Source organism: Nelumbo lutea, chromosome 2 (assembly GCF_056320005.1).
Source record: "Nelumbo lutea isolate HS-2025 chromosome 2, American lotus-T2T, whole genome shotgun sequence".
In the NCBI taxonomy this organism is placed as follows: Eukaryota; Viridiplantae; Streptophyta; class Magnoliopsida; order Proteales; family Nelumbonaceae; genus Nelumbo; species Nelumbo lutea.
Window position 1 is genome coordinate 30,303,558 of NC_142685.1, and position 21,032 is coordinate 30,324,589.

Sequence of the window (21,032 nt, forward strand, 5' to 3'; positions counted from 1 at the left end):
AGTGTCAAACACCCCCACCCTAAACACCAATATCCGCCCTTGTATTGGTGTTAATTCCAAGTTGGCACCTACCCCAACTGTACAATGGGGCTAAGAATTCTGGGGGTGGGTTGAACAGTCATTCTCCCTATTTTTTTTTTGTAGAAAAAAGGTACAACTATTTAACAACATCCATGAATGCTTGATTTTTCCCACACATCACATCTACTTTAGTCACTCTCAACTCAGTTAGAATTTTTCAATCGAATTTGGCATCAAATACTATTGAACTATGGAGGAGAAACCTTGTATTCGTTTACCACAATTGACTTGTTCTTGATAATAAAAGGCTTTTAGATTGGAATACATTTCTAGCTAAAACCCTAAGCTTGAGCCAGACAAAGCAACATTGATTAGTAGGGCTTTCAAGAATAGAGACTATCATAGGTTGTATAATAACATAATTTCAAAGGAAAATCTATGATATATCAATATTACCTATAAAAGTGTGAATAAGGTATTGGTTTCTAGATTTTTTTACTAAAATACCCCTTCTCTTGAATTTGGTTCACCTCCATTGTAAGGGTAGAAAATGTAATTAAAATAGTACTATTAAATACATTCAATTACCTCTCATTAAGTCTCACATTTAAGTCATTAAATAAAGGAAAAATCTATGATGTGGGAAAGATATGGTATGGGAAGAATTTTGACCACTCAAAACCCACCCATGAATTTTGAAAAATAATACCTTATTTGCTACAACACTTATGGTTCCAAATTATTGGTTAGTTGTTTTTCAGATATTATATCTTTTCCATATCATAGTCAAACTTAGTCACATCCTCTCTCATTGAATCCAACATTAGTACTTTTGTTTATCACTATTAAATTCTACTAATAAATCTATACACAATAATTATTAATAACATAAAATTTGATATTTATAAAATAAACCTAGAAATGAAGTCATATTTTTCCATCTAGGTGGTGGATAAGTAGTTCAACCATTTGGATTAAATGAACAATTCCATGATGTCATAAATAAATAATAAAAATTTAGAAATACAAAAAATGCAAAGATATAGAAAATAAAGAAATTTTGAAAAAAATAGACACAAATATATTGTTATATATTTGTCATATTAAAAAATAAGTATGATAGGATACGCATAATATTATTAATGATTGACACTAAATATACAATTTAAAACCAATGGAAAAGGAAACAATTTTCCTATCTAAGGATGGGTTACTGCTTCAACCTTTCAGGTCAAATGGGTTAACTCATGATGTATAAATAAAGATAAAATTTTTAAAATAAAATAATACACAAAATACAAAACAATTTTGGGCACATCTATTATAGGGGTGAGCATAATTCGGTTAAAGCCAAACTAAAAATTTTGGTTTGTTTTTTTAGGGTTTTGGTTAATTTGGTTTTTGGAATTAGAAATTCGGTTGACCGAATAAACTGAACTTTTATAATATCATATGCAATATATAATATATAAGCTTTAATATTCAATATTGTTTATATATTAATATATAATATAATGAAATTTGGTTTCATAATATATATTATATGTTATAATGTAGATAATATAGTATATATATTATTAAATTTTGATTTTAATCGAAATAACTAAAAGCAAAATAAAAAAATGTTGGTTTTTCTATTATTCCTTATTTATTTGATTTTAATTTTTTAATTCGGTTTTAAAAAAAATTCAATTCATTCAGTTTGGTTTTTGACCAAATAAACCAAATTGAATGCTCACCCTTACATCTATAATATTATATCTTAATCATATAAACAAAAAATAAGTATGATGAATAATAATTATTTTATTAGTGATATAAATTAAATACAAATGTTAAAACCAGTCTGAAAATGAAACCATTTTCATATCTAAATGGTAGGTCAACGATCAAATCTTCTAGGTAAAATTGGTCAATCTATAAGTCATAACTAAGTAATAAATATTAAAAATTATATAGAATCTCAAAGAAAAATATAAGCTTTGTATAAAGCATTTTGATGCAGTTTTAATGTTATATATATTCATAATATTAGATATGAAAAGAAGAAGAATTTTTATTAATGATGAAAATGGAATACAAGATTTAAGTAGAAAATGCAATTAAAATAATACTATTATGTGCATTCAATTATTACATCTCATCAAATCTCACATTTAAGTCATTAAATAAATCATATTCTCTTCTCTCTTATTCAATCCAACATTTATACTTTTGTTTCTCATCATTAAATTTCACTAATAAATAAATGCACAATAGTTATTAATATAATAAAATTTTATATTTTAAAATAAACCTAGAAATGAAATCATTTTTTTCCATCTAGGTGGTGATTAAGTAGTTCAACCATTTGGGTCAAATGGATATTTCCATGATGTCACAAATAAATAATAAAAGTATATAAATATAGAAAATAAAGAAATTTTAAAAAATTTGGACACACTTCTATTATTATATATTTGTCATATTAAAAAAAATAAGTATGATAACATAGACATAATTTCATTAATGATGGATAAGGAATATAGAACTTAAAACTGATGGGAAATGAAACAATTTTCCTGTCTAGGGGGCGGATTAGTGGTTCAACCTTTCAAATCAAATGTGTTAACTTATGATGTATAATTAAAAATAAAGTTTTTAAAATATAATAATGCAAAAAATATGAAACAATTTTGAGCACATCTATAATATTATATATTAATCATATAAATAAAAAATAAGTAGGATGAATAATAATTATTTTATTAGTGATATAATTAAATGCAAAATTTAAAACCAAGCTAAAAATGAAACCAATTTCATATCTAGATGGTAGGTTAACGATCTAATCTTGTAGGTCAAATGGGTCAACCTATGATGTCATAAATAAGAAATAAATATTAAAAAAATATAGAAACTAAAAAAAAGTATAAGTTTCATATAAAGCATTTTGATACAATTCAAATGTTATATATTCATAATATTAAACAAAAATAAATATGAAAATAAGAATTACTTTTATTAATGAATGATGAAAATGGAATACAAGATTTAAAATCAACCAAAAAAGAAAAATGGTTTTTTCTATCAAAGTGGTGGATTAGTGGTTCAATTGTCCATATCAAATGGATGGACAGATGATGTTATAATTAAATAATAAAATACACAAAATTATTGAAAAATATAGATAAATTTGGATACATTCTATTATATATTCATCATATAAAAAAAGTGTGATAAATGAGAATTATTTTCATTAATGATGGAAATGAGATAAAAATTAAGAAAAAAAATAAAGCATTAATGTCTAACACATGACTCCACTAACCATGTCAAATGGTTTCATGATTTAATTAACTAGGCCACCGTTGGCAAGTGGTTTGGTGGTAAATAAACCTACAATTTTGAATTGGGTACTGGGCTAATCAATCTAATAAATTGATTTAACCACAATATTAAAAACCAATATCAAACAATATATTGGAATTGCATTTCCTCTTGTTAAATAAGTAATTTTTATTATGTCATAAATTAAATGATAAAAATAAAAAGTATAGATTTTTTTTATAAATTTTATGGAAAATTTTGAACATGTATTAATATTATATATTATTCATATTAAACAAAAATATATTTAAAAAATGGGAATTATTGTTAGTATAAATAGAAATAGCTAAAATACAAAAAAAAACAAATTAATATATTAACCATAACTCATTTTCCTGGTTAAATAGGTTAGTGGTTCTAGTGGTAAGGACCTCATTTGGTTTTTGACCAGGTCAATGTTTTTTTCTTTTGCAATAAATTGGTTTAGGTTAAACCACATGTTGAAAACTTTGTTAGAAACTATAAGAACATTCGAAGTTACGTCTTTAACTTGAACGATAATATATACACCACCATGTGCAACGTGCACACACTTTTACTAGTACGAGAAAGACATGAAACTGGAAAAGCCAAATAAATTAAATCAACCCCATGAATTTTGATTAATACCACCTTTGTTATACCAGCTGATTGTCCTTAAACTTTCCGATATCATATCTTTTAGGTATCATAATTGAACCCTATTTTCAAACAGGTTCGATATTATTTGCTTTTGAAATCACTAGAATATAGAAAATTGTAGATTTAGAAATATTTCTCATTATTTCTCAGCGTGAAAAATGGATTCATCTCTGGATGTCAATGAAAGGCTGAACCACATAAATTGTTCTCCTTTCGTTCTTTTCCCCTTCTTTACAGTGATAGATCCCCCTAAGGTACATGGAAACTCTCAACTCTCAAGCTAAATGGATTATCATTTTGTACCAACAACCTACAACCACAACCGTGTACAAAAGGTAGATTAAATTGAAGCTGTTTTTACGTATCTCTACTACTCTAGCACATCTGGACCAAATACAAAGCAAAACCTAATGTGGATGCTAACTTATAAGCAACTGATTAGAAGATAATAGATGTTAGGGCCCACAAAACTAAACCATTTTTGTGCCAAGTCTTTTAGCACCAGCCATAAAAGCCTAATTTTTTCACACATTACATTTATTTTAGTCTCTCTCAACATAGAATTTTAAACATGACATCAAATACATTTTCCTGAATCATGGGGGAGAAACCTATTATGCTTTTCACAATTGATTTTTGCTTCATAATAGAAAGCTACAAGCTTCGAATTTCCAACCAAACCCCAATCTCAAGCCCCAGGAAACAATAACAAGGCTTGGGAGTATATGGTGCAATATATCGGAAAGGCTTTGATCAATCATAACTCTCAGTGAATTTGATGAAAACCCACATGATTGATTACTATTTTTGCTTCTATGATGCTGGTTGATTGATTATAATTTTTTTTGGTATCACGTCTTTTTAACATCATAGTCCAATCCCACATAATAACAATAAAATATTATTTTGGGTACATGGACCCCTCCTGTACTATAGGGTCTGTGACAAAAACCCCCTGTACCCTGTATTTTCTTTTTTTTTTTTTTTTGCAACAAAGGCCCTCTGTACTTTGACCATTGGACAAAGACCCCCCTTCCGTTAGGGTTTCATTGAAGAAAATTCTCTTTTCAACGTTTTACGACTTAAATACCCGAAGTGCCCTTCTGATAAACATTCAGACGATTTTACCCTGTACCCTGTTTTATGATGCTGGTTGATTGATTATAAATTTTTTTGGTATCACGTCTTTTTAACATCATAATCCAATCCCACATAATAACAATAAAATATTATTTTGGGTACATGGACCCCTCCTGTACTATAGGGTCTGTGACAAAAACCCCCTGTACCCTGTATTTTCTTTTTTTTTCTTTTTTTTTTTTTGCAACAAAGGCCCTCTGTACTTTGACCATTGGACAAAGACCCCCCCTTCCGTTAGGGTTTCATCGAAGAAAATTCTCTTTTCAACGTTTTACGACTTAAATGCCCGAAGTGCCCTTCTGATAAACATTCAGACGATTTTACCCTCGTTATCCTTATTATACTTTCATTACACTTTGCCTTTAGGACCTATTTCCCTTTTCCTACTCCATCGCAGCAAAGCTTCAAGAGCAAATCACAATGTTGATCAACTAACAAACGGAGGCGAAGGTGTGTGTTTACTGTGGCAACTCTTCCTACGGCAACTGTCCCCACGTCTAGGGTTTATAGGGTCTCGTTTTGGTTTTTAGATAGATTTTTTTCAAAGCCATCTATATTTTTGGATGATAATACTCAGTTGATGTCTGAGTAACCCTACCCTATTATTGGTTGGCTATGTATGTGTAGATACCTTTAATCCTAGGTTATGTTAAGTTCCGACTCAATGGGTTGAATTTAGTGCATGTAGGGAAGTTGGTGGAGTTTAATATTCATGCATTGAGCAATTTTAATGGATGTTAATGTTCATGCGTGGAGGAAGTTTAATGGAGGCTATTGTTCATGCATGGGGCAGGTTTAATGAAGTTTAATGTTGCTGCATGGACAAAGTTGAATGGAATTTAATGTATAAAGAAGGGTGTCCTGTAGGTTATTATCTGTTGATTGATGTTCATGTTGTTTAGTTTAATAGAATTTATTCGTAGATTTGATGTTCATGTTACTGATGTTTAGTGGAGTTTAATGTTCATGTTTTCTTTTTTTTTTTTTAGTTTAATGGTGTTTATCTGTAGATTGATGTTCATGTTACTGATGTTTAATGGAATTTAATGTTCATGTGCTGAAGATTAATTCAAACCCTTCATTCAATACATTAATCTGCAGCACAATAATTATAGATAGGGAAAACTCCGGATTAGTATCTTGTACTTTGGGCCTAGTGCCATTTTGGTCCCCGAACTTTAAAATGTGACAATTCAGTATCCAAACTTTCAAAACCTGTCAATTCAATACTTACCGTTAATCAGATGTTTATCAGAAGTTAAGTGACATTTGAAAAAGACATAAATGCCCTTCAAGTATCATCTAATTTTCTTTATCAACCATCAAAACATTGACAAAAATTAACAACCCCAAATTCTTGTTTCTTCTATTCAAGAAAGTTAGGGGCACTTCTCAGTGGGCATTCTGGACTCCAACCTTCTTGAATAAAAGAGGCAAGATTTAAGATTGTTAATTTTTTGTCACTGTTTGGATGGTCGATAAAGAAAATTAGATGACACTCAGAGGGAATTTATGTCTTTTTCAAAGGCATTTAACGGCTGGTTAACGGTAGGTACTGGATTGGCTTGACCATCAAATCAGTAGTTTGTTAACTTGAATATGCTGTTCTAAGTTCCAAGGTTCATATAAAGAATGAAGAAATGGTCATGATGCTTCCTCCATTTAGTATGGATCAGGTCCCAACTTCATCTGAAGCCAAGCTTTCCTCAGCTGTGGCTCCAATTCATAGCACTACTCTACTCTCAAATTCAGCTAGAAAACATTCACCCAAGCTCATGACATTGGCATACAACTTCTCCTTTGTGAAAAACCCAAACCCTTGTCGACAGAAAATGCAAGTTTTTCAAGATTTACAGCAATGTCCTGAACTTCTTCAACCAAATGGAGGCATATGACTTCCATTTCGCCACTCTTTGTATCAGCAGAACTGCTTCCTTGCCCCCAACTTTGCTTGAAGAATGGGATCCCCTGACTTTGTGAGTCATGGAATTCAATCATTGTTGGAAAAGGGTCATAACATTTTTTTTTTCAAAAAAAAAAGCATCAATTTTCTATTGCTGTTATTTTTGAGATCATCTGTCAGGTTTAAGATACAGAATTAGGTGTGCAAAAATGGTAGCAAGGTAGTGATTGACTGAAACTTTAATCAGAACAGAGTATTGGCCCTTAGTGGCTTGATACAAAAATTTTGAGTGTATTGATACTTTGGACCATGCCTTCGATGATTATTACTATTGTATATTGATTTTTTTCGCTATACAACACTAAAAATAGAGAAATTTATGGTTTGCTCCCCTTAGAAAATTTTATTGGTCTTGTTCCAAATCCCTATTTATGCTATAGTACCCGTTGAGTTGTGATAAATTCCCCCACATGTCACTGTTCTTAATTATACAAATTCATGAAAATTTTTGAGGTGGAAGAATCAATAAAAACCCAATAAATAAAGAAAAACTTTTAAAAATTAGGGGCACAACTTTGATTAGGATGGTGTTGGGAATCGATGTCGTTGCTTCAGAGATGTTTTCTGAGAAAACAGTGCTGTATGCATGAGAGTTTGTTGCACCGTTTTCTTTGAAAAAATTATCCTTTTTTTTTTTTGGCATCAATGCTGCCATATAGGCTATTTTCTGGCAAAACAGCACTGGTTTTGTTTGGTACCAGTGCTGTAGAACCGCTTTCAGCATTGGTCTATATTATCCAAAGTCGAAGATGATGCCACATCATTGCACCACTAGCAATAATGGGCTTTTTCTGAGAAAACGTTCAATTTGACGTTTCTTCAGATCACACTTTCCTGATTTTCAAGAAATGGTCTGGAACAATATTTTTTCTAAAAAAGTGGTACCAAATAAAAGGTCATTACTGAAAAAATGGCATCGATACCAGACACCGCCTAGCTTGGGTTGAGAATAAATTTCAAAATATCACAATGCATGATTGTCCATACCTATCAGCACCTAGTACTCAATTTTTGAATATGAAGTATATCGATGCTTTGAACCTTGCTTGGATATTAGATAAATTTTGAATGAGCCCAGCCCAAAAGCACAGGCCTATTAATGTAGACTCTTCAAATCGGGTACCCTCTACTTGTACCCCTATTAAGGTCTAGTATGTACGGTACAATATAAACTGTTAATCCAAAGTCTTCAATTTCTAACATGCAGACTTCATCACCCAAAATCAAGCCAATTGGATGATATAACCAACAGGTGATGCATCAAATTTCAAACCAAGCTGGCTTTTTGTCTATTAAATCTCTTATGTGGTGGGGGGGCCTATCATAAATGCAGCAGTCTACCTTGAGCACACTTTCACTAGTCGTATTTCAGCTGGGGTGTAGGTGAGGGTCCTGTTGTCCTTGACCATCACCACACTGTCCAAATCAGGACACTCGGGACCTATCATCTCTCGTACTGATAACTTACTTGTGCTCTCATCCACGTCACCTCTGTATCTTGATGTGCTGGAATCTTCCAACTCTATCTGTTAGCTTTCCGATTTTGTTAGCTCTCAGATTTCACCAGAGCAAAACGACGCTCTTGCTGTTAGGTCGAAACCTGCTACAGCCTACATGAATGTGGGCAGCACGTGGAAATGCTTCTGACTTCTGGGCCCCCAGTGGGACATTCTTTGGGTCCCCATGTGCACTGGGGCTAGCAATAGATGCCCAATCAGAGAGTCCCCAACTCCCCACTGATCTCAAGTCTCAAACAAAACCTGGACCACGGCTGAAATAAATAGTGGGTCATACGGCAAGGAGAGATCCAAATCCAAGTAACCGTTTGAAAGAACAGTGGTAAACTTGGATTGAAGTGGCTACGCTACCTACGTAGTTCAATTATTGAGGGACTGATGCTGTAATAGCTATCGAAGACGGTCAACTTCTTTTTGGCCTTACACTTTACCCTTTTCTTTCTCAACTGTCATTTTATTCAGTACGAGCGTTGTTTCAGTAGAGGACGTAATCACTTTGGGGCCTAGCTTCTTTGGTCGCATTACATGCGTAAATCTACTGTTCCTCGTATTGGATATTATCATCTTTGTAACTGCATGGCCATTCTCATCTGTTTATTGCTATATTTATTGTTTAACTTTTGGACCCATTAAATCATGTCAACTACCTCATTTCGTGTCCATTTTACTACTGGTGTGAAATGTGAATGTTCTCCTTCTTGCGTACAGCCAAAACTGTCTTAATCTTCTTTCCCTGGTTTTATCATCGACTGAGATTATTACTGGATTTTTACGTAAAGACTCTTCAGATTCTATATTCTGTGATTTTTTTTCACTCTTCCTTACGTATAGACTTCCGTCACACTTTTTTTTTTTTTTTTTGTGTTTTCATTATTGTCTAAAACTTGGCTGTACATGTACAACATTATTGGACTCGTAGCAATTTTATAATATTTTCTTTTTTATAACTGGTATTCTCATGAACCTCTCCATTTGCCCTTCAATCATACAATATTCATACTTGCAACATCCTATCCAATCCCCTCCTTTGTTAAAACCAGAATAATTGAAGGAGTTACATCGAGATGTCTCTTACCATGAACTATCAAAGCAAGATAATGAAATGAAAATGACAATTCAGGATCCATATTCCTAAGGGCTAGACAAGAAGTTTCAATGTAGGCTGCCAACTTGACACTACCATCCCATCCCATCCCTTATTCAGGCCTGGGACCAACATTGTAAGATAAAGTTGTTGCACCATTTCCAAGCTGTTTCTGCTGGTATAAAGCTCATGGCATGCACCAACCTGACACTACCATCCTCTATTCAGATTTAGGGCCAACATTGGAAGACAAGTTCGACCATTTCCAAGCTGCTTTCTGCTGGTATAAGGCTCATGACATGCCCGCTCTCAACCCCAACCCCAATGGATGCATTCTCCGAGTCTTATCAGAATTCAGAACTGATAAAAAGGCCAATACCCAATATTGGTCCAGCTATCTGGGGTCTTGGGAGGGGTACATTGGATATGGTCCAAACTTTTTTTCACACAAAGTGGCTGCCCTCAGATTTGAACGTCCCACGCCGTCATGCATGACAGCCCAAAATTTGCATTTGTACTATAAGGCTCATTGATGGCTAGTTGGCTACAACTCCAAAATACCAATCCTTCTTGTTTGGATTAACATGGGTTATTAATGCACCTACTAAACTACGCAATATTTTTCCTCAGTCTCCAAATTGGCAGCACATTGAACTTTGGGCATTATAGACAACCATTCCATTCCTGCTGTAATAGTTTGACATGTAGTTTTGTAAAGTGGGTTAGACCACAAGCAGCACCCCCTAGCAATGACACCATGCATGTCCGGAATCCTTAACAGCACAGGGGCCAGAGTAGAGGTGTAATTGTTCTTTGCCAAAGAAATTGGTTTGATCCTTTGTATGCTTTTCTTTTCATGAATTCACTGCTGAGTCTTGCATTTGTGCTACAGCGAGAGAATGCTTAAATGGCACTACCCCCAGATAAGGATAAAATGGGAGAAGTGGGAGAGAATGCAAGTAGTGTATGTGAGTTGTTCTCTTTTCTTTGGCTGGCAGACTGTCGAATTCATCCCTGTATTTGGCTGCAGTTACCTCTACAGAAGATTGCTAAACATGCAAAGGTCACTAGTAAAACACTTAGGAGCATAATGCAAGAAATTATTGCACTGTACACCCACAGCCTGTAATATTTCTTATTCACAAATATATAAAATAAAAATCTTAAATCTGCCAATGCAGTTGAGGGGAAAAAAGGAGAAAAAAAGGAGAAAGATCTAGGTAGCTTCTGATCCAATATATATTCTTAAACTTGAACCTCTTAATGCAAATAATGATACATGTATTGTAGATACCTAAGTTGACTTCAGGCGTACCTGTCAATTGGCAGCGATTGGTGTTCAATCCAATCAATTGTAACTATATAATTGCTGCCTCACTACATTAGCCCTTTCTGTAAAAGCAAAACAAATACCTCAATGTTGAACCCTGCAGTATTTGCCAAGCAGCAGCCATATTCCGTACCATTTATATGCATTACTTTGTATTTTGATGTTTACCACCCATTGAATTGCAAAGAATGGAGGAATCATCAAGGTTTGGGTCCTGGGCACATCATCTACATGAAGCGTTCACCACTGTTTTCACCTGCATTACTTCTTTTTCAAAATTAAGTTGGCAGAAGTCCATGAAATAATCAAGTTTGGAACCTTCAGACAACTCAGTTGACATACCTCTTGCGCTTGCTCTTAAGAGCCGTGGATGATGATGGGTTACTATGCCAGTTTCTCTTTCTTTGGTTGATGAACCAGTTATTAATCTGCTTTAATTGCAAGCCTGTTTCTTGTACCAACCTTGCCTTGTCCTCCTCCTGCAATAATCCAGAAACCCAGTAAAAAATTTGATAAAGCCAGTTGAGTTACAATACCAAGGCAAGCCACACTCACCGTTGGGTATGGCCACTTGGAATGAGACTGCCACCAGGCTTTCAAGAGAGAGGTGGTGTCCCCAGGGAGCTTTCCTGCTCTTCTCTTGCGTAGAATCTCCTCCCTTATATCCACAATTTTCTCCTTGTAACCCTAAAAGATGGATTGTTGATAAGCAACCTTAAACAAGCACAATAGCACATTACCAAATATTTTAACCCTGTGACCTTACCTGTTTCAATTCATGCTTCAGCTCTTGCCTGACACGCTCCATCAAGGACCTCTCACTCTCGGTTGGAATAAGAGGACCAAAACCCATGCTGTCTGGCCCATCCAAACCTCCATCAAACAAGTTGGGATCACTATCTGCCTGATCATCATCATCGTCTGACATTGTTGCACCTGTGCCTTCACCTGGCGAGACACCTGTTCATGTAACATGATAAGAAAATTTCAATAGAAAAAATTGTTGATCATTAGGAACTGTTCACAAAAGAACATGTTGAATTGACTGGTCAAGAAAATCACCGGATGATGCTTTACAGTAAGAACCAAAATGTAAAGAATTCAATCAGCATCTTCCACTAAACTGGGATACAAGACAAATAAAACTAAAAGTTGACAAGCAACCCCAACAAGAAAGAAAGTAGAGAAACACTATCTTGAGAAGTTGTAATTAAGAACCCAAGAACAAGAACTGGAAACCATACTTTGGAAATGAGTGGATGCATTATTCCAAGGCATGAATGGGTTATGCCCTAAGGGCTGCAAATGAAGCTCAAGGAAAAGGCCTCTAATACAACCTCAAAGACTCAAAATCATAAATAAATAAAATATATATATATATAGGCTAAAATATTCTTTTTTTGATAAATAATTTTGGCTCAACTATTTCAACATAGATTCTCCATGTTTTGTTTATTTATTCATTTGAAAACATCATCATCATCTACACCTTCTCCCAACTATATGAGGTCAGCTACATGAATCCTGTTTTACCATTCCATTCTGTTTAGTGTCATATCCATTGTTAAATAATTTCAAAATATGACAGTTTTATTTATGTATTAAAAGAAGCAAACCCAAGTAGAATTATGTCGTATAAAAGACTAGTAAGGAATACAAACTGAAAATCTAAAGGGAAGGAGAATCATAAAATGAATTCCTTACTTGTCCCTACCTTCATCAAGCTCTTTCTTATTTTTTATCCAAATCTTCTAGATAGCCATACAAACTATTATACCAGCAAACCCAAAGGAAATGAAACAAAAATAAATAAATAACAAGGAGCACCACTTAATCTAAACTACATCCTTCAATTCATCATGATTCTTTAATAGTAGTCTTGAGGTAATTTAAGAACTTTAACACCAAAGAACTTCCACAATGATATTCTGCATGATAATGAACTAGTTGCAACACTCTTAAGGCATCTCTCCCTCACCACAGCTCCCAATTCAAAATCACAGAGCAGCAAATTGAATTTCACAGGATGTCTAGTGGGCCCCACCGTGAACCTCCCTACCCTTTCTTTCTCCTGTATCCCCTACCAACCTTCTAACCAAGTACCATGTACCTAAAAAATGATGCTGAGAACACTTTATAAAGAGTTTTTACTGGCTATTGCTTCTATTGAAACTAATGTGATAGTTTAATCAAATTACCATACGGAAAGTGTACACTACATAGAAGTTATAGTAATGGTAAAAATGTCGAATAGATCCAGTTGAACAATTAGAAATTATATAAATAAAATGTGAATCATCAATTGCAATTAATACCATAATAATCAGTAGGAAAATGCCATAAAACATACACTGATCATGTACTTTCTCCATTGTAGTGTAAAAGATGTTCTCATTCTTTATATAGACTAGGAGTCTAGAACTTTAAATGTTATTTGTAAGAGAACACATTAAAAAAAATATACATCTAAGAGGGATTTCCAAAGAGTTGGCTCTAACATAAACAAAACACATCAAACACAATAAACCACTAAAGGAACAATGCCAATTAACCAGAGGAGGATCCTTGGCTACGTAAAAACTAAGAATTGTGCGTGAGTTGGGAACATTTAAGAAGGATATTTGGCTACGTAAAAACTAAGAATAAATTCCTATATTCGGGAATGCTGATACTGGTTCAACAGGAAATTATTTAGAGGTACAAGTGGGTGGAATAGCAATTAAAGCATAAACTATCAACTATGAATCGCAAACAACTAAAAGCACCATGAACATGAAATAAGAAAAAGAAAAGTCTCATATTAGAAAATGTTTTATAACCCCTACAACATACTATTCTTATGTTACTTGCAATCCATCAAAGAGTAGAGATGAATACTATAAATGAAGGTCACCTGTTAGGCTTTGTAGAGACTGCTCAATCTCCCAGCAAGCCATTACTGCTTCCATTGCATGGACACGAACATGCTGCTGCAGTTGTTCTTTGAAGGAACACAGCAGTAAAACATAATGTGTCTACATGGCAAAGAAGGAGAAGATAATGAAAAATCTGACAAAATGATTATTTAAGGTATCTAAACAAAAGCTTGTCAGATTTAAAATAGAATTGGGATAAATGCATCAATACAACCATAGCATACACGTGATGCTTATAACACAAGCCATGGTATAGATGGGGAATTTTATATAAACCTTTTCTTCTAATCAGTACAAATTTATATATGCCTAATTTGATCATTAAATGAAAGGAGGACAAAACAACTAAATATCATTATTATATAGATGAAATTTTCCGAAGAAAAAAGAAGGCAAGCTGAGGGCCATGTATAAATGTTCATTAGGCACATGCTTTACTTAAGATGTAAAAAATGCATGCATCTTCTCTTGCTTCATTAGCACCTTACACTTCAGACTTGAACCTTGTGGCACTTCGGCAATGCCCCTTGTCGAGGCACACCTTGTTGCTTGAACATCAAACACCTCTACAAACATTGATTAGAGGATTTCAGACAGCAAACATTAAGAAAGCCAGAGCTTTAGTTAAAACAAAAACCTTGAAACCTATGCTGAGAATACAACACCAATATTTTTACCTACTTTTTCATGTCAGAATATAGCACCGTGGCACCATTTTTCTGCACTCAGTCTAGTACCATATCCTGACCAGAGATTATGGAAAGATAGTCCTGGAAAGGTCTAATCAATTAAGATTGCATAGCCTTGAAACAGCATCCAAGTTGGTTATAACAAACATTTTCTAGATCCACATTCTCTTTTTCTTTGTTATTTTTCTTTTTTCTTTTTATGGTTTGTGGCCTTGGACATTATTGCACATCCGAGTTGGTTTTGTTTAATTGATATCTTCTTCCAGTTGCTCAATTGCACAAGTTTATGCATCAACCATGATATTTTGCTTACTTTCATGAAATTTCAAAGACTACCACATAAAATGTTTTGCAGTGCTTAGAGTTCCAGTCGGGTGTTCAAGCATTAGAGTGATGCACACTGAGTAACAATGATAGCAATTGTAGTCATGGCCAAATCAGCAAGGATGCATTTGACAGAGCTTAGGAACACATTAATTTGGTATGAGTCAAGCCAAGCAATTGACACCCCAAATCCATCAGACAATGATAAAAAACATCATTTAGTTTCGATAAGATTCAATGTTTTGCACTTTAAGGATCTAGTCACTGGTTTTAACCATGTCAGTTATCTGCCTCGGAAGTTCATGTGGCTTTATAATTGACCACCATGCATCAATCTGTCAATAGATTTTCTTTTTCCTTTTTCATTTTGATAAGATTTATTTCGTAATAATATAAAAGTAGGAAGACAATCCTCCATGAAAAGAGATGTTAATTCATGAGAAACGATACTGAGGACCAAGATCATTAGATAAGCCCAAGGGGCAGAAAAACAAAAAAGAAATGCCAACCCCAGCAAGCACAGAGAAAAAAATCTCCTTACAATATTAATAATTATAGTATATCATGAAAATGTTTATCCACAGTTGCAACATTTTTTATGTTCCATCATATTCATTTCTAATCATCTCCAATGCAATGTTTTATCCACATTTTCTGATTGAGTTCTCCTTTCTTTTTCTATCCCCAGCATAATATTGGAATCATAATATGATTTCTTTTATCTGTTAATTGAATTTATTTTATTGATTCATTAAAATGGTCCAGGCTTATGGGATACAATATATCAAGAAATATAACATGGGGACAGAAATCTAATACATTTGGAGCAGTCAAAACCTAATAACCGGGAAAAAACCAGAGATTCTATCAAGACTCAAGAACTGAACACCTTCAAGGATCCAAATTGAATTCCACTTGACCAATAAACAATTTCTGTCATATGAAATAAATCTTAAAACTCAAGCACCAAGTTCACCAACAGACCAAATTTTCTATTAAGTAATGTAGTTAAATATGAAAAGATTTCCCTTGGAAAACAAGTCTTCCTCAAGATAATTAAAATTCTAAAGGAAAATTTCACAGAATCATACAAAATAAAATCACTATAAAGCGGTTTTTATTTGCCTTTCCTTTTGGTACCCATGTACATGGGTTTTGAGGAGGGGGTATCTAGTAGTGCTTATGTAGAAACTATCTATAAGAAATAAATAATAAAAGATAACTGAACGCATAACAAGAAATATCATTAAATACCTAAATTTAATTCTGGAAAGGCTTAAAACTTTTGAATCCCCAAATTATTTTCGGTTTGAAACAACAAGCCTCAAAAAAATTGTAGAAGTATCATTTTTCTATCTCAGAATGGGCACTAAAATGCACTTAAGTATAAAACAGAGGAGGAGAATAAATTGCAATCTATGAAATCTAGTTATGGTGTTACTACAGGATTTGAATTTCAAACCTTTTCTTCTCGTGTCATTTCATCTCTGCTTTGGCAAACTCTTAATTTGGCTTCCAGCCTATCCAATACTCTATTCAAATCTTTAGAGATAAGTATATTGCTTTGCCATGGATCAAATTCATCATCTGCATATTGCCAAATTTCATGTGTTCCAATGTCAACATACTACCTTCCTCATTTTTTTCAAAGCTTATTCAACCAGATTTCTGGGGCAACCAAGTAATTCAACCATGTCTGTCTTCCTCATTTCCTTAGTTTTGCAACATTTGTTCGAGTTTCTAAATGGGAAACTCCCCATTCAAGAGGCAACCTAGTTGAAAATCACCCACCAGAAATCATTCAAGAGGTAAACTAGTTGAAAGTCACCTACCAGAAATCATTCAAGAGGTAAACTAGTTGAAAGTCACCTACCAGAAATCATTCAAGAGGTTAACTAGTTGAAAGTCACCTACCAGAAATTCCGTGGCTATTGAAAATGAAATTTCCTTCAGAAGTACCTCAAATATTTAATGAGACAGATTCTAACTGCTGCATATTTTCTGAAATTTCTTGGGAAAATTGCTGAGCATAGGAAGTTGAGAGATTGATTTCTAGTGCAATCTGTTGAACTTGTTTAGAGCCTGCACCACGTTGCCTTCCTTCATGTTTGGACTTAGGACCACTTCCTCCACTACATGTATAGGTTTTTTCCTTCCCACTTGACTGGTAATCCTAAATTCATTTAAGTTTCCAACCATAAAGGTATATAACACTCAGTTCAGATGAAAGAGGATGCACCTAATTTCCTTGCCTCTTAATCCTTTGCTGCCATACAACAAGGTGCCAACAAGACTCGTTGAAGAATGTTCAGTTTCTACGCTCTCCTCAACTGGACACGTTATACATTAAACCATATCTAGCAAATCATCTAGATTTTGGAACGGATCACTTCATCAAAGGCATTTGCGTCCCTGAAATACTGGACTCTCTACTTCATCTTAGGAGAATCATAATGCTGAAAGCATATAAAAATGCTAGCTGGATCAATATTCAACTGATAAAACATCTTCCATTTTAACCACTTCATCCTCCAACGAAAAAAGAGTGCCAGAGAGATCAAGAAGCAGAAAATGAATGATTCAAGACTCCAACTTCCTTCATTCTGTTAAGTTACCTCATAATTAACATTCCATTTCTTCAGAAAGACAAACACCATTTTCCAAATTAGCAACGTATCTGAATTTATCATGACAACCTAAAACAAGGTCGTAATTGGAGGCCCTCGAAGAACATCAAGATAAAAAAATCTGAGTTCCGATGAAAGACTCCGGAGAAACAATCAATACTAAACAAAATAATACCTTTTTGGGTTCAATCTCATAAATCAAACATATCACAAAAAGAAAAGATAGAAAACAAATCACAACAAAGCAAAGAAACAGAGAAAGAAGAGCAGAGTATAGAACCTAACCATAAACTGATCAAGCTCCTTATCGTCGCCTACAAGTTGCTGATTACCATGTCCAAGCACTGAATACTTGGCGACGACATGCTGCGACTGCGCAAGCTGCGCATCAATCCTTGGCAACTGATCGACTGGAGTCGCAATGCGCAGGCACGCAACGTGCGCCGAAAGCAACTGCTCGTAAAGCGGATGCGCCAAAATATCAGCTTTATACCTTGCATTCTGCCAAGTACCAACGCCGTCCCCTCCACCGCCAGCTTCGCTCTCGGCCAACTCTCCACCACCGCTATTGTTCCCTTGATTTTGGTTGCTACCACTGTTCCTATTGTCATTATTAGTGTTCAAATCAGCTGAACCGTGCGACATCGCGGCGGCAATCATCGAGTCGCTTGACACCGGGATATCGTCACCGCCACCGACATCGCTAGTGTTCCGTTGAAGAATCGGCCTTGGTAGCCACTGGTTCGAAGCGGCAGATGTCGCCGAGTCTGAATTGGTCTGTAAGTGTAGAAAACTCCCATCAACATACTGGTTCTGCTGCCGGAGAATTGCGCTGTGTAGCCACGTCGGTCCACCTCCACTTCCTCCACCACCTAAATGTGTTGGTTGTGGTTGTTGCTGCTGTGGCTTCCCCGCCGTCTCCATCATCAATCTCTGTATATCCTTTTGTTCTTTCCCAGTTCCTACGGCCCCGTCCGACGAAGTCTGTCCTAGTTGTTCCGGTATCATACTCCTTAAAACCGCTGTATTTTCCCCCAAATGCTGCTCTGTGAAATGCTGCAGCGCCATCTCATGCGAGAGATGATTGTGAAACGCCATCTCTTAGCGTTTTCACTGCAACAATTTCATCTTTATCCGATTTTTCACGCCAGAGAGAGAGAGAGAGAGAGCTTCAACGAGATAGCGAACGACCAAGCGAGGGAAGAATTACCTTATATACATATAGAGAACGAATATATATATATATAGGTACCATGCAGAGAGAGAGAGAGAGAGAGAGTCCTGGAGAGAGAAGTTACACCTTAGCAAACGTATAGTAACATCGGAAAGCGGTTTTACGGGTGGTCCGAGGTGGAAAACTGCTCGTAAAACCACTTTTCGGTGAGTACTGAATACTAGAGTTAAGATGGAGAATGCATATACGGCTACCGACGCCGCCGAGTTATATAAGTCTACGTGACAAAAGGATTGACAAAAGCACTTTTTGGCGGGGGCCTTTATCGATCCACGTTCGACGCGATGATCGAGTTACTAGATTGAACGGTTAGAGATTTATACACGTGGCTGTGTATGTGCTTCGATGTTCTTGGAGATGTCTTTGATGATGCAGAACTAATGCCGGTAAGCGTCGATCTGCAACCCAGCCGGTCGTCGGGAGGACGACGGGCTACAGTCGGTTGTCAACCGGTCGTCGACCGCGACACGAGAAATGTTAAAAACACCCGGGAAAAGGCTATCGAGTTATTACGTTGCTTGTCTCTCCGCCACTCGCAAACAAGGGCGTTCTAATCCGTCCGATGGACACGCGGCAAGTCTTGATCGCGTGGACCATTTGTGGGGACCATGCTGGAGCATGCGCCTTGGTACAGCGAATAAGAATTAGACACGTGGACCAAAGCATCCGGCGTTTCGGACCTCTCGGAAATTTTGACTCCCCTTCCCCACCCTACTTTTGCTGTCTGAGGCGCCGCCGGCTTAATCACGCTCGTTTCGTGGTCCCCCCACTCTACCTTATGCATAGGCCGAAAGCAGGTGGTCCCCACCTTTCCTATACTGCCAAATTGTGGGGACCACCCGAGTTACTGTTCCAGATCGTTTCGACTGCCATGTGTCTCCTTTTTAGATGGTCCCCAGCCTACTTGTTGCTTCTGCCGTCAACCCGACGATAATAAAATCTTTTCGCCGAAAAATAATTTTGAAATTAAAAAAAAATTATCGAGACAAAATGAAAAATTGTACGTACAACGTAAAGTCTTTCGCTTACGAAAATACCCCTATGTTACCCGTATACCTTTTCAAGCTAGATGTTTCCATTCTGGTCCACCCTTGGCAAAATTACCTGAAATGCCCTTTCTGGTATTATATTGACGACAGAGTTCCCTAGTACGGATTACCATTCTGGTTAAAAAGCGGTATTTACGGCACGAGCAGGACTATTTCGTCTCGTAGGATTTATTTGGTAATTTTACAGTTGATCTTTTCCTGTGCAAGCCCCGTGAAACTCGTGGAAAAGTGATTGAGGAGGGTATTTATGTACTTTGACAGAGATCAAGGGAAGGAAAAGATCGAATCTCACGTCTCGGGTCCCACACCAGCATACTTGTTCACGATTGGAAGTTAAATGTCTCGTGTCAATCCTTTTCTCGCGCCACGCGTGCATACTTATTTCAGCGTCAGTCCTCTTTTAAAACATTATTACGAAAATACCCTCCAGTTTCGACCCGAACGGATTTTGTCGCCACACGTGTCAATACATAGAAAGTTTGTTCCCATGATTAGGTATCTATTGACCGAGGAGCTTTTATTTCGCTGCTACGATGGTCGGACGAATGCGTCCGACCACCTCTTCATTAATTGATTTACAAATTAAAAAAAGGGAGAATGACCGATTCCGAAACCCTAAGTAAAACCCTAAAATTAATTACTAAAAGCATTTGATCGGATGCATATTCTCCGACCAGGTAGAGCCAAAGTTTTATATTTGATTAAGAGCATCTTGATTTAGGCTATGAGTGGGCATGAGCTATGTATCCCCATGTGGGTCCCAGATAAGTACACCAGAAACAACAGAATAACAGTGGAATGGTTACCACAGAAAACGTAATAAAAAAAAGGGTGTCATCTCTTCTATTAGAATACAATAATTATTTTTATAAAAAAAAGGGTGTTGTTTGGTAGGTCAAGATTTTTATTGATATTAAATTAAAATAAGATAAGTTAAAATTTAAATTAATACTATGGGCTTTTTGTATGGAGTTAGGAATAAATCATGTAATAAAGTCTTCCTCCAACCTTTTTATGTCTCTTGTCTTCTTGGGTGATGGTTTTATAAAAAAAAGTGGGGTGATTGGATTTGGGAAGAAAGGCCAAAACTTGCACAGTCCTAGGAGAAGAGCCTTAAAGCACACAAAGCAGGAGACAATGCTTCAATCT

General features: G+C 35.5%; 1 protein-coding gene across 9 annotated transcripts; it reads right to left on the bottom strand.

Annotated features, from left to right (window-relative positions):
• Window positions 1–10,818: 10,818 nt before the first annotated feature.
• On the bottom strand, window positions 10,819–19,342 carry LOC148869566 (homeobox protein knotted-1-like 3). 9 transcript variants are annotated; one of them, XR_016107118.1, is made up of 7 exons: window positions 17,886–19,313; window positions 13,939–14,059; window positions 11,812–12,005; window positions 11,601–11,732; window positions 11,388–11,524; window positions 11,195–11,301; window positions 10,819–11,107 (listed from the first exon to the last, which is right to left on the bottom strand). XR_016107118.1 is itself a non-coding variant. In XM_088969193.1 (6 exons), exons 1-6 carry the CDS (start codon window positions 18,696–18,698, stop codon window positions 11,273–11,275), a joined length of 1,437 nt encoding a protein of 478 aa, XP_088825319.1. In that variant the 5' UTR covers window positions 18,699–19,342; the 3' UTR covers window positions 10,819–11,272. The 9 variants fall into 9 exon arrangements, 3 of the variants coding, with proteins under 3 accessions (XP_088825319.1, XP_088825320.1, XP_088825321.1); XR_016107117.1 differs by having other exon boundaries at window positions 11,179–11,301; XR_016107116.1 differs by having other exon boundaries at window positions 11,195–11,309.
• Between the last annotated feature and the right edge of the window lie 1,690 nt (window positions 19,343–21,032).